Source organism: Diadema setosum, chromosome 2, assembly GCF_964275005.1.
Source record: "Diadema setosum chromosome 2, eeDiaSeto1, whole genome shotgun sequence".
Taxonomy (NCBI): domain Eukaryota; kingdom Metazoa; phylum Echinodermata; class Echinoidea; order Diadematoida; family Diadematidae; genus Diadema; species Diadema setosum.
Window position 1 is genome coordinate 4,862,185 of NC_092686.1, and position 16,244 is coordinate 4,878,428.

Genomic DNA, 16,244 nt, shown 5'->3' on the forward strand with positions numbered 1-16,244 from the left:
GCGACCAGACAGGAGATGGGTCCGAGCCAATCAACTCGGCTCAGAAAGCCAAGGTCAACTGCGTGTCGCTGCTGACCGTCTGCCATCCAGACAGGTAATGACCTCCTGAGTGACCGCTATTTGACCGCAGCTCTCAATCTCTGTTTCTCTCTCTTTCTGTGGAGGGGGGGGGGTGGGGGCTGGTAAATAGGAGGTCACTAACCTCTAAATCGCCTCTGATGACAAACTATCATTCAAAGAATTCACATTTTTATGATGACTACTCCACATTTTTTTTTTTTTTAAGTAGATTCAGATGTGACTGCTGCATTAGGTAAGGGAATGATGGGAAATTTACCTCACGGCTTTCAAGCAATGGTTGCACAATGAGCAAAATCTGTCCATTTTACACTTGTGTATTGACGTTGATTCAATGTCATGTCAAAATCTTCGTTTGTATCAGATTAAGACTAGACATTGTCACATATGTAAGCAAAAAAAAAATAAAGAGAAAAAAGAATAAAGTGTGAGAGTATGGAAAAATAGCAAGTTTATCTGATTTGGTCCAAATACCATTCTTTTTAATGAGAATAACACCAAATTATGATGTGTCATTTGAAAAAAAAAGTAGCATAACAGAGTGAAGAAGAATAGTGGGTGACATCATTTAACAATGGTTGAAAACAAACAATTGGCAATAGATATGCAGTGAACTTCAGTGTTGCCAATTTGACGAGGAAAAGATGATCATTTCTGCATCAGAATTTCTGCCACTGGCTTGATTGGAAAGACACTCTGGCCTCACATGCAACAATCATATATGAGAGAACATTCATTATGCTGACTTTACACATTGTGATTATCACATAGCAGCAGAAGCTCATTGATATACGCCGATCTCACTCTCTCGCGCCCGGTTGGGGTTCTGGGAAAAAAATCTTTGCGCTCTCTCGACAACGACACCTGCATGCCCGCACCCGTCGTGAAAAAAAAAGAGAGGTCGGGTGAACTCAACACGAACTGCATTGTAAGCTCCACCTACTTATACATTTTTTTGGGAGAGAGCGAGTGGCCAGATGTGAAAAAAATAACATTGTATAAACACATGTTTCATAGTCAAATAATGCTCGAAACGTTGACTTTTTTTCAGTTTACATACTGGCATGGTCGAACAATGCTTGCATTTAAAATACAAGGTGATTTGAAACAAGGTATAACGAAATGTTGTCTGACTGTAAGCATGTAAACAAGATCTCTCTCCTGGGAATGGGGGGTGGTGGTTATGTAAGCTACGTACCACTAGAAGCTCTGTTTTTGTTTGCCCTCGGAAGTTGAGTGGAATATCCTCTGAATCGTGGATTTGGTATGCAAACAACAGGTGTCAGATTACAGCTCAGACAAACCCATAGGCTTTTGCAGTTGAGAAGTAACAAGTTTTTTCTTTCTTTCTTTCTTTCTTTCTTTTCTATTTTTGACCTTCGCATGCCTGCTTGAGATTGACTCTGGAATTAAACTGTAACATCCCCAAAGTGATGTTACATCATTGCCCATGAGACTATCATGCTGTGCTTGAATCGTTCGACCTCAACTTAACCACTAAGAAGAGATAGAGGGGTCATGTAATTTTGTGCTTATTTTGCTGCAAACATTGATTCTAAGACTTTGTCTTTGTTTTTGTTTCTTTTTTTGCTTGTTTCTTTGTTTTGTATTATTTTGTTGTTTGTTTGGGGTTTTTTTTTGGCAATTGCACTTCCCTTAATCTGACAGATGGCTTGATAGGCATTTTAAACACAAACACCGCCCCCCCCCCCTTTAATTTTGCAAAGGTGCCTCCCCTTTACGGAATTCCTGGATCCGCCCCTGATAATAGGCCCTTTTGATATACTGTATTATGTAGGTTGCAAATGGAGGAAAATGTGTTCCGAGCCTATTTGTGAATATGTTTTGCCTGTAATTTATTATTTTTTACATACATTTTTGTTGTTTTGATTCTGTATTGAGTTTGTAAGCCATGTGTGTGTGTGTGTGTGTGTGTGTTTGATTTGCTGTACTTTTGTATTTAACTTTATGTGTATTTTGTATTGTTTTTAAGCAGGGCCCCTTTGTAAATCAGTTTTCTAACTGAAAGGGCTATCCTGTGGAAACAAAATGGAATGAATAAACAAAACATCTAACACAGTGAAAAAAAAAAAAAAAAAAAAAACTGGTTGGGGACCTAGAATAAAAAATTATGATATCAAGAGGAAGGTGACTCGGGCAAAGACTTTGAGATTTGCTGAAAAATCAGTGGGTGGGAGGGGGACGGGGGAGTGGAAGAACTAGACATCTGCTAGGCAGAGTAACAACCTGCTGAGTTGAAGATAATTTGATTTGAAATTACAACTTCACATTCACAAGCTGTGTATACTCCATTTTATGTAGTGCCATATGAGAGGCACTAATCAAGGTGCTGCCACATTAAAGAAATGTGCAGATGCTATAAAAGACAGCATCGGAATCGGAATGACTTCATTTGCGTTTGATCGTGACAACAGAAAACAGGTGGAGAAACTAGGGAAGAGCAGGAGATGGGGTCAAGCCAAGGGAAATTATGTGCTAAAAAAAGGAAGATTTATTGATTTCATTCAAATCATTTATAAATCAACCCATTCTGGATGTAACATGTACAAAAACAGTACAAATGCAATTCAAACACAAACAAGTCCATTTGTCAATTTATACTGCAAATAATCTCTCTTCAACATAGATGACATCCGCTCATCCAACAACCAACACATACACACACACACACATACAATAACATCATCCACACAATGTCCATGAAGAAAAAAACACCAACTAGACAGAGCAAACAAGAGAGTATAAAATTAACAGATGACATTGATATCATGCTTGGGAGATAATCAAAATAATGCTGCAGATGTAACATTAAAAAAAAAATGATCAAGAAAAGAAAATCTGCTATGTGCTGTTTTGATCATTTTCTGCAGCCTATAAATACAGGCACGATTCAAGGATCTTGAATTTTTTTTTTTTTAATGAAATTAGATGCGATTCTTAGGCATAGAGATACCAGTATAATTTTTTGTGTTCCTTAACAATGACAAGAACGGAATACTTAAGAGCTTTTAGTCTGCCTTGTCTCTTTAGAATATTCATTTTGTTTTTCTCATACAAAGGCTGAGATCCTGATGGGGTATTTGCGCTGAAACTTGTGCTTCTACACATGAATGAACGAAAAATGAATGCTTTCTAAAAGGATAAAGAGATAAGGTAACTGACCTGTATAAAAAAAAAAAAAGATAGCTTGACAAGTTACTTGACTCCTTCATATTTTTTTTTTCTACAGGAAGCAAGTATGAAAATTCAATCAAAATAAGTCAAATCAATAATGTAGGTGTTGTTTTGGGTGTAGTTGTAAAGAATCCACAAAATTAATGCTGAAACTGGATTCCATCCAAATAATTATTGACGCAAGATCATCTTGCCAATTTTACATCTGTGGTAAACAAAAATCTAATAAAGAATCTTCCAATCACAGATATGAGTCTCCTACAGATGTGAGCTGGAGAGAGATAGAGAAGAGAGAGAAGAGAGAGAAAAAAAAAAGAATGAGAGAGAGATAGAGGAAATATAAATGTTTAATTGAATGCTGAGAATATGTTAGCTCCTCCTACAGGATGCAAATAATACTCTGTGAGCTTAATTTTTTCTGATCAAGTCATCTTTCTTTAACTTTCATTGTTTTTCTCTCTATCCTCTCTCTCTCTCTTCTCTCTTTGTCTTCCATTCTCCGTCCAACATCCATCATCCCTCGATCAAGTTGAAGAATTAAAAGCATCTAGCATCTGTCTTGGCCTGATTGGTTTGTTTGTGTGTCTATACTGTTTGTGTCACATCTGTGCTGCTGCTTTAACATAAAAAAATACCTTTTCTGAGAAAACCTAGTGCTGTTATGGTTCAGATAACGGGCACGTCATATCGCAAAAGATTTGCATTCCTTCTTCTGAAAGCAAAACCAGCTAAAAAAAAAGAAATTAAAGCCACTTCATTTGGTACCCTGTTTCACGGAATTAAGAGCAAAAATGCCTCTGGCGACATTTTGTGGCAGAGGCATACACAGAAAGAAAAAAAAATCTGGACGCTCAATTCTTCTAACACTTGGATTACCCTTTGCAATTTGTTATGTCTCAAAAAAAAAACACACAATACAATATGTGGGCATAGTTAATTCTATGCATGCAACTATCATATTTCTGTTTGTTTGTTTGTGTGTGCACATTTGCATCATTCACTCTGCATGGATTACCAAGTTTTTACCTCTATCCTTTCTCATAAAATCTAAATTTGCACATGAATCAGGAAATCTACACCAAAGAAAAGAAGAGAGAGAGAGAAAAAAAAAGTTATTAATGCATCATTTGCTTGAGAAATACCCATATCAGACTCATTCTTTGATCAACAATATTCACTGGACATTTTTTCAAAGGCCAAATTGACATTATATTTCAAGAGCCATACCATGTGCCCTTTCAAAGGGTATAGTAGCACTAAGATGCTAAAGGGACTGGGGTGATGCTTCCACACACATCAAGCTACATCTCTAACTCAAAACCAACTCTCACCTGGCCGGCCATTCCTGTAAGCTGTGCTTAATGTCACAGCCATCTGCACTTTCTACAGCTGCTACTACCAATATCTATGTTCCCCAAGTAGAATTCAAGATCAAGTTGAGCCTCTCTATATATTTTTTATCAAGATATAGTTTGTCATTTCTGTGCCTTACTACATTTATCTCCTTCTGCCGTTGATGAACTTTATGTTGTAAAAATGGTGTTAAATTTTAATGACTGTATTAGGCTTATTTGCTGAAAGTACAGCAAATAAAGTCCTACCTGGAGTAAGGAAGCAAATCAATCAAAATCAATTCAACTTTCTAGTATGGCAAAGATATGACACCATCAATCCACTGACAGTGCTCAGTGTATGATTTACAATGTATATTGAGGAAGATGTTATTCCATCTCTTTGCAGTCAGATGACTGACCATTCAGAGAAAACCAAAGTGATATTTGTAGAATACTTTCATTTCTGGCACTTGGACAAAGGTTTCCTTTGGAAAACTTGGGCCTAAACATTGACCCAATCCTTTCCGACAACAGCTCAAACCTTAGATACATATAGGTTGCTACTGGAAGAAGATTTGTTGGCTATTAAAACAGACTACACCATACCCTCAGACAGTCCTGAGATCCTCAGCATCGATTGCGTGCGAACATTTGTCAAAGTAAAATGCTACAATTTAACCTGCAGGGTACGCCAATCGATTCCCCCGGGGAATTCTACGAATTCCGGGTGGTCTCGACATACTGAGCGTGTAGTCAGTGGGTGTTGACATATTTCTGTTCCATGGCATTAGCACGACAGACTTACGAAAGAGAAATTTGGGCAGACTAATTTCCGTAATCAGTCTTAATCAGCAGCTTACTATGAGAATGCCACAGGCAAAACCGTCTCACGACCGCATCAAGAAAATGGGAGTTGCAGCTGCCTGCCGACGCAAGGACTTGAGGAAATCGTACAGACCATAATTCCCTTCACGTCTATAGCATGGAGGCAGAATTGTCAAGAAATTAGGCAAACCATCAAGCTGGGCAGGTGAAAAAAAAAATAGGAAAAGGCGGGGCGACATCTCCCTTAATAATGCTTTCGTCCCATTTACCAGACGACTGCGGGACATTCTCCTTCGATGGGACAATCTCTGTGATTAAGGCCTGATACGGATGGAATGTCGCAAACCGCATGGGCCCGACCACATCCACAATAAACTTCCAAAATCCAATTAATCCGATGGTATAATACCGGGCATGCCGCAAGCGACTCGATAGTGTCTCGCAACACATTACGCACACATCTATTCCTAATTCTTCCTCCTCTGTCTTTGGTTTTCCCCTCTTTATATTTCTTTTTTTTTTCTCCCCCTCTCCTCTGTTTTTCCTGAAAACCTTTTAGAAGTCTGGTTGAACCAGGCTGCTGACTGCACGATCCGCTAAATGTTTAACTCACTGGACAAGAACAAATAAGCCTGCTTTATGCAGTCTATACAAGAAGAGACAAGAGAAGCAAACTCCGCTGATCTCTGCTTGTTACCATGGGGACAAGGTGAGATTGAAGGGTCCTCCAATATGTGAGAGAACAACATCACACCATGGTGAACAAGTATCAGCCCTATACTCGCAAAATCTCTCATTGTTGCTGAGATCATGTACGTACTCTTATGCATATCATCATGCTCCCATATATTTGCTCCTTTCACTTCAAGCAATAAAACTTCAGACAAGTCTATTCTATATTGCCAATAACAACACAAGCTTTGATTCACTGCTGTTGTTGGTTATAAAATGCAATTAAACATCGACAGTTTACTGAGTCATTTCATGCAGATTTCACACACCTACACAAAATGACACATAGAGGTATTCATTACAACTGATTCCTTCCTTTGGTGCAGATTTTAAGACTGGAATTAGGTTGTCGTTATTGCTGTTGTGGTTGCTGCTGTTGTTGCTGCTGCTCTTCTTGTTTTAGTGGTTGTTTTTGTTGTTGTAGTTGTAGTTGTAGTTGTAGTTGTAGTTGTAGTTGTAGTTGTAGTTGTAGTTGTAGTTGTAGTTGTAGTTGTTGTTGTTGTTGTTGTTGTTGTTGTTGTTGTTGTTGTTGTTGTTGTTGTTGTTGTTGTTGCTGCTGCTGCTGCTGCTGCTGCTGCTGTTGCTGCTGCTGCTTCTGCTGCTGCTACTGCTGCTGGTGCTGCTTCTGCTGCTGTTGTCGTCATGGTGGCTTTTAATGTTACTCAATGCTAGGTCAGGAAAACCCAAGACAAGTATCCACCCAGCCTAAAGTTTTCCATGGATGACAGTTGTAAAGTCTGGAGAAGAGTAGACTAGTACACAGCAACTTCTTCTAATTAGCTTGCATGCAAATTACATGTTTTAATGAACTTTGCTACCTTATGGTCAGACATTGCTAAAGACACTTTTCTTCAGCTGGATAATTGTATTGTACCTCTTTGGTTACTTCAATGAGATCTAAATACGAAGCAAGAAAGGGCAGTGAGTTACCTAGCATAGCTTGCTTGAAAAGGACACTGGCCGCTTCCTAAAAAAGTCAATTATTATGGTCAAAGAATGGTACAAAGCGCTCTGATATATGACCTTTGTCATTAACCTTTGATATGCTGACGGAACTGCCCATTTAGAACCCAGATGGTCGCTTATCGGCCCATGCCTGGCTTATTTTGAAGGCAAAGATAAGTGACTGTTTTAATCACTGGCATTAAAATTCTTATCATTGTTAAGGTGTCAAAGTTAGAGAGAAAGGTGCCTGTAAGGTGCAAGGGGATTTGATTCTTGCATACAATGTATTCGACAAACTTGTACCATACAGGAGGTGCGTATTATAGAGTAGCAATAGTCATGACTGCAAGGAAACATGACTATGATATGATGAGGGTCAAAGGTTAGAAGCTCATCTCTCATAATCAAAGACAAACCCTATCCATCCACTGTAAAAAGAGTGACACATTCTGTTCAAAGGGCATCACTGACCATACAGGCACGATGTATCGAACATCATTAATTCCCACATGAAAAGTGTCTCATAGTTCTAGAAGGTATGCAACATGAAAGTCCTGCCAGTTGGTACAATATGGTTAATAAGTATGTCAAGGACTTATATCCTTTTCCATGGTAGCTAGAAGTCTGTATCAAATACCAGTCATATCTGACAATGAATACTCAGTCAAACACACAAAAGAACAACATCTAATCACGACATCATGATGATGATAAATGATGAAAATATCACCCTGGTTATTAAAGAAAATTCTCCAATCTTCTCAAGTTTATTCGAGCCCAACATCCACTCCCCCTACACCCCTCTGGACTAACAATCAAGTCAAGACATCTACTCTGTAGGCCACTAGTAGCCATAAGATGATGATTTTATTTCACACATAAATAAAATTGTATGCACCAATCTGCACATGCACAACAACATCACATCTTCCCATGATACAGGATGCTGACAAAAAAACAAAAAAACAAAACTGAAAAAAAAAGCTGAATCCCTAATTTGATATACCTTGCAAGTTTTCTCAATGTCCCTGCCGTCTTGAACTCTTAAAAGTACATTTAAAGGGATGGTACAGTTTAGGTTTAGATTTGGCTGCAGGTTTCCAACTCTGTTTTTCTCTGTGTTTGTGCATGAGATGGATGGAGTCAAAAGGGGCCTGAGCTTTCGATCCTAGCAGAATCTCCATCAGAGGCAAAATGGCAAATGGGCAGAAAGAGCAATCACACATAAGAACTACACACAACAAGATCAGTTTGGGGAGGGCTAGGGACACAGAACAAAGAAAAACAAAAGGGAAGGGAGTTTGTGAAATAATGAGAAACCTCTTATGCAATATGAAAGAACATGAAATGCTTGGAGGAATTCACAGCTTATTTGATGAAAATTGGTCTTGAAATGGCTGAGATATCAACAAAAAAAAACAATCTTGAGAAAATGTGACAGGCCATAACTTTTATTAGGATCTCTTTGTTTTACCTTGTTTTGGATATATCAGTCTTTTCAAAACTGATTTTCATCAAATAAACTCTCAGTTTCCCCTAGAATTGTATGCTCTTTAACAATTCGTAGAGTGTTTACTAAATTTCTTGCAAAACATTAAAAGCTGAATCCTCACCTCAACCAATACTATACCATCCCTTTAATTTCATGCTCCCACTCATTATGCATACCAGACAACTCCACTCCTAATGCTCCCTTTCCCCCTTAAGCCCAATGAGGATTTTGTACTTCTAAAGCAAGAGGCACTTAACAAGATAAATACAGTTTGCCCTTTCAAGGACTTTTCCTATAATTAGCACACACTTACACGATCATCCCTGTCCTAAGGTATTTCCTTTTTTAACTTCTTACTTTGATGTTGTTGGTTTCTTTTTTGAGTGACCATCTCACATTCTAATAAAAATGTCTGTGCTATATTGGGCATGGAATGTACTAACCCCTCAAATCCAGCATGGCATCAAGATTTTCTTGAATAAAGCTTCTAAGCTTCCATTTCTCCTGTCTATTTTTTTCTATCTCTTAGTCACTGCTCTCCCATTTTTTCTCTCCCTGTCTATTATTTCTGTTATTCTCCTCTCACTCTCTCTTTCCTTCTCTTCCTCCACTTCTCTCTCATTCCTTCTGTTCCTCTTCTCCATCGGTTCCCTTTTTTTCTCTCTTTCTGCTCTTTCTTTTCATTTTGCAAGAGATCCATTTCATTTCTTGCATTCCATCTTGTTTCAGATCATGAACTGAGTTGCAGCCAAATAACAGCAAGCATAGTTCTGCAATTTACAGGTAGATACCACTGGCTAAGAAACCAGAAGAGCGTTATCACAATTTTGGGAGAATTCAGTTATTGGTATCACATTTTTTGCACTCAATCTCCTGTGCGGTATGGTGTCAATTTTAGACAAAATGTCATTTTCCTTCATTTTCAGTAAAATGTTAAAAAAATTAAGAGCAGAAGGGCACTATTTTACCTGATATTCGGAACAATGCTTACAAATCTACCCATTTTTTTTTTATTATTAAATGAACATTTTGTATAAAAAGTAAATGTTTGCCCAAATCTTAGAATGCAATATCACCCTCTTGGTTCTCAGCTGATAAAATAGTACTTTGAATGTTTTCTTTACTGGGCTTGGGTTTAGTGAATATTTGAGTTGTACAAAATTGGTCATTGTTGCTTTAAAAATTTTCCTTGCATATAAATCAAGTAAAATCATGTTATGGCTAATTAGAAATGGGATATTGCACCACTGGTGTATTCCACATCTCTTACAGTGTTCAAGAGACTGTCCCACATGTTAGTGTTTTCATATCAGCATTAGATCAATGCCTGAATTCCACCGGCATTCCTACACACTGTCAGCCTGCTGACAAGACTAACAAATCTACTATTTGGAGATTCAAATGCTTCAGTTTAGTCATGAGCCTACACATAGAGCAAGCTACATAGATTATGTAATGGTCAAGGCCAAGTTTACATTTGGACCGAAGAATATGTTCCAGCATTCCTGACCCGTACAATTGGCAAAACATCACACTTGTAAACACAGTTTGAAACATATTCAATGCTTGTTGTTCTATTATGTAGAAAACATGATTAAAGATTTCTTCACTGTTCATTATAAGCATCAGACCCTGAAAGTCAAGAAAGACACTTCCGCTCATTTCCAATGTTAGATCGTATCTTAAAAGATGCAATGGAAGCACAACATTGGAAGATGATAAAGGGACAGAAGTATTTGTCACCCGTAAAATCCTCTTCATCCAAAATATGATCACATCAAGCTAACACATGCTACCCATGTTCTAACCATCTCCCCTACAATCAAACCCCAACTTGACGGAATACACACATCAGGTACCATGAGTATTCCGACGAGGCAAGGTGGGAATTCGTCGGGTTTTTCAGTGATAACATTTCGCGGGCAATTTGAGCCGGCCCAACACCAGTCCTGCACAGATTCCGTCATTAATTATGGATGTGGCCGAGACATGAAAAGAAGACAACGTGCAGCGGGATGTTTTTTTTTTTTTTCAATGCATTCTGTCTCCTGGGAAAAGTCTTCACAGCATTGAGTACTGAAATCATATTGATGGCGGATGCCATGGAATACGACATCACTGGCAAAAACACTGTGAGAGAATATGGGCAGTATAGTCCAAGGTTGGGAGAGTGATGTGCTTTGGGAGTTTCATTATTTACATAGAGGTATTGGTATTTATGCATACATGTATATTATTATGTATATACATCTCGATGACCCACTTCATTAACGTGATTACATTGACTGCATGTCTCATCTATATTCCATGGAAATTGTCATTTTCATTTCCATCGTAGTGCTCAGCCTTGTTCAATCCTGCCAGCCTTTTCTTGTCAAGTGGTCAGACAACTCAGAAGCATCTTCATATTTATCCATTTTTCCGGGAGGCACTGCAATCTGCAGAGTCTGTTCAGATGCTAACCCACAGTTAAGAGTCAAAATTTCAAAGACAGAATCAGCACTTGTGCCTATGATTATTTTTCTTTTCTCTTCTTTCTGCCAATCTTCAAATATTTCTTCTTCCATGAAACCTTTTTTTTTTGTTAGTGCAGTGTACATAAACATGAATATGCATGCATTGTATGAAAAGTTTGAATGTAAAGCAGATAAACACCATTCTCAAGGTTTTTGTAAAAAAGGTCATCATTAAATAGAGAAAATGCAATTGGTATATAACAAGAAGTTATTCTTACAGTTATCACTTATAACTGAATCATTTTCTTTGTATCTTGTCAACAGTCTCAATCTCAAATATCTCACGTTGATAAAACATACACCAGTTTCTGCATTAAAGCTCTTCATATGCATAAATTTGTTGTTGTAACAAATACAATATGCCTGGAATAATTTCAAACTTGAATTCGAACAGCAATTTTGGCTGATGAATAATATCTTAACAATGGTATATTGTACATTTCAATGGAAGAAAACTGCTAAACAAAGATTGTTTGTGTAGCAGTGGTCTAAAAAAATGCATCTAGCTATTTGTAGCTATACTTTTGTTGTTGTTGCTGTTGTTGTTGTTGTTGTTGTTGTTGCTGCTGTTGTTAGGACACTCTGGCACCCTCTATGGCGTTACTTCCTGGAATATCCATTAAGAGACAACTTTTCCTGCCTTTTTGTCTAAATTGACATCTCGCATATCCCAGAGGGTTAGCCCAAGGTTTGTCTGAGTATGATCTCCAGGGATTACGTCGGCGGCCATTCTTTATTATTATTACTTTTTTTTTTTTTTTTTGCTTCTTGATCATAGGAGAAGTCTGTTAAGTCATTTCTGTCCTCTGATGTCAATTGCTATCTTTCTGTTTATCCTTTTCCCCTCCTTTGATTTCATTTTGTATTTTAGTATCACTTGTTGTTTGCTATCAAGGGAAACACAGGAAAGTCATATGATCCATTCATGAGATGGCTGGATCCTAGGGATGTAAAGTCAAAGACCTGGAGTTTAGATTGGACAAAGCCGAGAAGTATGCACCATGAAAAATACACAGATTTGAATTAAGATGTCCACAAGGGTGCACGAAGGCTCTTGGCGACAGAAGGGATTTCAATTCTCTCCGTCGATCTCTGTCTCTATCTCACCATGCAGCAGAGGGGTACAGGATTACCGGTCATGACCCCACCCATCATGCGTTTCAGGTAGTGTGGCACGAAATAGTACTCACTGATACAAAGATGAGACTGAATATTTGCTCAGATACAGACTTTCCTTGCAAATGAATGGGGGGGGGGGAGGATAGGGGACAATACATGTTAACTTGGAGGATTTAATGTTATCACATTAATTCACTGTACCAGCAATTACGGGTGGCACGTGTACGTGTCTACATTCCAAAGCCTTTTTTTTTTGCTTTGCTTTTCACTCAACCATCAAAACTGGAACACACTTTATGACAGAAAGATAAGGAGCGCCTGTTTGCTAAATTATTTTGAAGCATTGGCCTAATTTGATTGCTCACTGCGGTTTTCCATTTTGGGAGATTTGTACGAGAGATGGCAAACACTCCGTCTACTCAGCGTGACTCTGTGATCGGCAAGACATGTAGCCCGTTTCCAATCCTACATAATCCTCCTATAATTAACAACTCCCATCTACAACTTTTCCCTCTTTCTGTCTGTCTCTCTCTGTCCCCCGCCCCTCCCAGTCTCTTTCTCAGCGTACGTCCGCAGGAATGGCTGTGGGATAGCAATCAGGTCATTAGCCATAATCTGTATCATTACAAGACCTCGCAATCAATTACGTTTCATCCCAGAAGGGGGAATATCCTCAATCCTGCCAGGCTCGGTGGCGGTATGAGGAGAGGGTCAGGTGCCTTGGAGAAAGGAAAACGAAGCTGTTTGTGGGAAGTTAAAGTAGTTTGTAAACAAGCTCTCCTACAACAGGAGGAGAATGGTGAGAACTCTTTTTCTTTCTGTTTTCATATTTTTGTTGTTGTGAAGAAGATATAAATTTGCTAGTACATTTTTTTTTTCTGTGTGATCCATTTGCTGCAGAATTATCAAAGATTTTAACAGATCCTTACTAACTGTTTTCAACAACTTTTCAAAGACATTTATGACTGACTCTAGAAAATGTAATCTAAGAAAAAGAAAATGTAATGTCTACATTTCAAAAATGCTAGACAGGAAAAGAAAATGTAAGTGATACATTTACGTCCCTCTGTATGCATTACAGATCTACAAATGATAAACAAAAATGAATACATTTATTGCTTCATCTTTCTTTGTTTATCTATTCATTTATTTCACATCTGACAAAGTAGGATCATAGCTGAACTGAGGAAAAAAGGGCTATTTGCTGGACAAATTCTACCTCGCATCTTTTCTTGGAGCATGAGAGAGGGAAATGTGAGATTGATATGTGATCATATACACACAGGAATGCAAAAGTATTCATGATGGTCAGACTGGTCAGATGGTCAGCAACAATTGGGGGAAAATTAAGCTCCCTAATCACTGCCTGTGAAATTTTAGTGATGTTTATGCAGAGTTGTGCAAACGATTCAATTTCTACAAAGTTTTCAAATAAATATGGCACTGTCACCGTACAGTGTTATAATTGACTGCTAGACCAAACACAAAGTCTGCACTGTATTTTGTCTTCATTTGATTTGTGCTCTTTTGACAAACAGAAGTGTTTCATGCTGGTTAATTACTCTCTATCACTGAAGCAGTTTTGCTGACAGATATCTACTGACACCACACAGTCTGAACAACAGATTTCTGATTTAACGTACCTCAAATCTTAATTAGATTTTCTGTCGAGTAGCTTGTATCATGAAAAAAAAAAAAAAACATAACAAATGCAAACAGAAAAACTGACCAGAAATGAAAATTATTTACTAGTGGAAAATTGAGCAAAGAAAATGGGATTCCATCGGGAATCCCATTTTCTTTGCTCAATTTTCAACAACAAAAAAATAACAGAATTGGTTAGAACAGCAGACTATCAAGGACTACACATTGTAACACAAATATATTTGAATGATTATGAATTCATCTACAAGTGTGACTTGTTTTTGATTAATTGTGATGAACTAGTCCTTTAAATCTAAGGATATTTTGTCAAGAAAGATGTTCAAGTCAACTCTGATCTATTTATTCACTTGCCAAGTACTATCCATGTTTTTGTTGTTGTTTTGTTGTTGTTTTTTTTATCGCTATCGGAAACTTAAAACACAGTGCCTGTAGCTTCAGTAGTTGCTATACAATATCAAAATCCAAGGAACTCAAATGAAATGTGCGATGATTTTGACCTTTCATCCACAATGACTTGCAAAGATGCCTTGAGCAGTAGAAGGACTGCAATCCCACATGCTTGGAAGCCACTGGCAAATGAGGACTCATGGACAACTGAAAGAACAGAGCCTGTAACAGAGGATTACCATCCTCTTTAGTTGAACAGCCACTTCTAGCTAAAAATCTACTTTAGCAGCAATCTTACAAGGAAGAGACTTAATGGGTGAATCCCGACTCTTCTACTCTACTGATATCCTGCCTAAGTAAGAGTGTCATGAACCCACAACAGAAAGAAAGGATCACTATCTCGTATGTATCGGCAGAAGCCCTTCGCTGAGAGGTGGGCCCCCTCCATTAAGACAGTAGAGGTGACATTACTGCACAGCCATGAGCGCGTGCGATAAAATGGATGAGGTGCCCATAATGGCGTTATAATTCTGGGCTGATTGTGTGAGGGAGAGGCAGCGCGGGCAGGTTTTTGCGTCAAAGAGCCGCAGAAACACGACTCCCTCATTCATTTTCGGCGGTGTCAGTGGCTGCTGGAGTGGAGCTCTCGCGTTCGATGTATCACACAAGCACTAGACGGCGGATAGGGTTTCTTTTTCCTTTCCTCCTAAATGACAAGGCGATACACTGTGTATGCATACTGAGATGACCCACATGACGCATTCCCAGTTGAAGGGAAATGCTCATACCACTTTAAACATGTATGGAATTTAAAACGACATGTAGAATGTGGTCATAATACACTGCTTGAAAAATCCATGTTCGCTTGCATGACACAAACAGCATCATCTCTTCAGACAAACAATTTGGATTCACATAACGACACAAACCTGTACAATATTTTGTCCTCACTCACCAGTCGCACAATTGTAATACACAAACATGACACCGGTATTAAAGTAGATCACACATTGAAAGCATGGGCAGAGATCATGTTTAAAAAAAAAATGCACACACACACACACAAAAACAGATATATGAAAGTGTGGGATCTAAAAGTTGTAGAAGGAAGGTGTGTGAACTCACCACTATTCCAGCCCAGTAAGGCGCATCCCTAGTCTTAAGAGAGGGTGTCATGAGCAGCATGGTTATTCCAAAAACAATGACGGTCACACCTAGCAGCACCTGTAACGTGATGAGACACACAGGAAGCGTGCAGCACTGAATGTTGTACTTCTGCCGTGTCGTAAACGTCTTGCGCACCGGCTCGCTGCGCGGCAGGTGCACCTCCGTATGCAGCTCGTCGGCCGAGTGCGAGGTCAGCACCGGCCGCGTCGAGTTGGCCGGGGTCGTGTCCGCGGTCGTGCAGTGCAGCTCCGGCGAGCTGGAGCTGCGGGAGCTGCGCGACATTCGCAGCAACGACAGCGCCGCAGTCGTCGTTGACTGCGAGCTGTTCGTCGTGTTCGTCTCGTCCCCACAATCCGGCATCTTGGTTCTCACCATCGGGAACTCCCGCTCTCTTTTATTTCCCGGGGTGTACCGCTCACTCACGTGTTTTCCTGCGCGAAAATTTGAAGTCATGGTAGAGCTCGGCATGGCGGACCTCCATGGTCTCGACACCGCAGCCAGAAAGTATCCCTCACGCTCACTCCTTGGCTAATCCATAGGTTAAGTTCACTCCTCATAGAACCCTGTACAGTAGACAAAATGAAGTAAGCAGAATGAGTCTCCTCATCACTTGACTTATATACAATTCTTTAATTTCCACAGCTAAAACGTAATCGTCTCGTAATCGTCATTGTCAATATGATGCACACAGATTTAGGGACATCCTGTACAACTCATCAATCCAGTCCCACACACTGCATTACTGGTTTGGTGCTGTATCTTTTGGGTAGTCTGTAGTACTCATTATTA

At 39.0% G+C, this 16,244-nt stretch overlaps 1 protein-coding gene across 1 annotated transcript in view; it reads right to left on the reverse strand.

Annotated features, from left to right (window-relative positions):
• The window catches only part of LOC140239172 (sarcospan-like), a 131,132-nt gene extending 115,209 nt beyond the window's left edge, over nt 1–15,923 (reverse strand). Inside the window, exon 1 of the mRNA XM_072319057.1 lies at nt 15,414–15,923. Within this exon, the coding sequence (XP_072175158.1) occupies nt 15,414–15,923 (510 nt within the window). The remainder of the gene's footprint in view (nt 1–15,413) is intronic.
• Between the last annotated feature and the right edge of the window lie 321 nt (nt 15,924–16,244).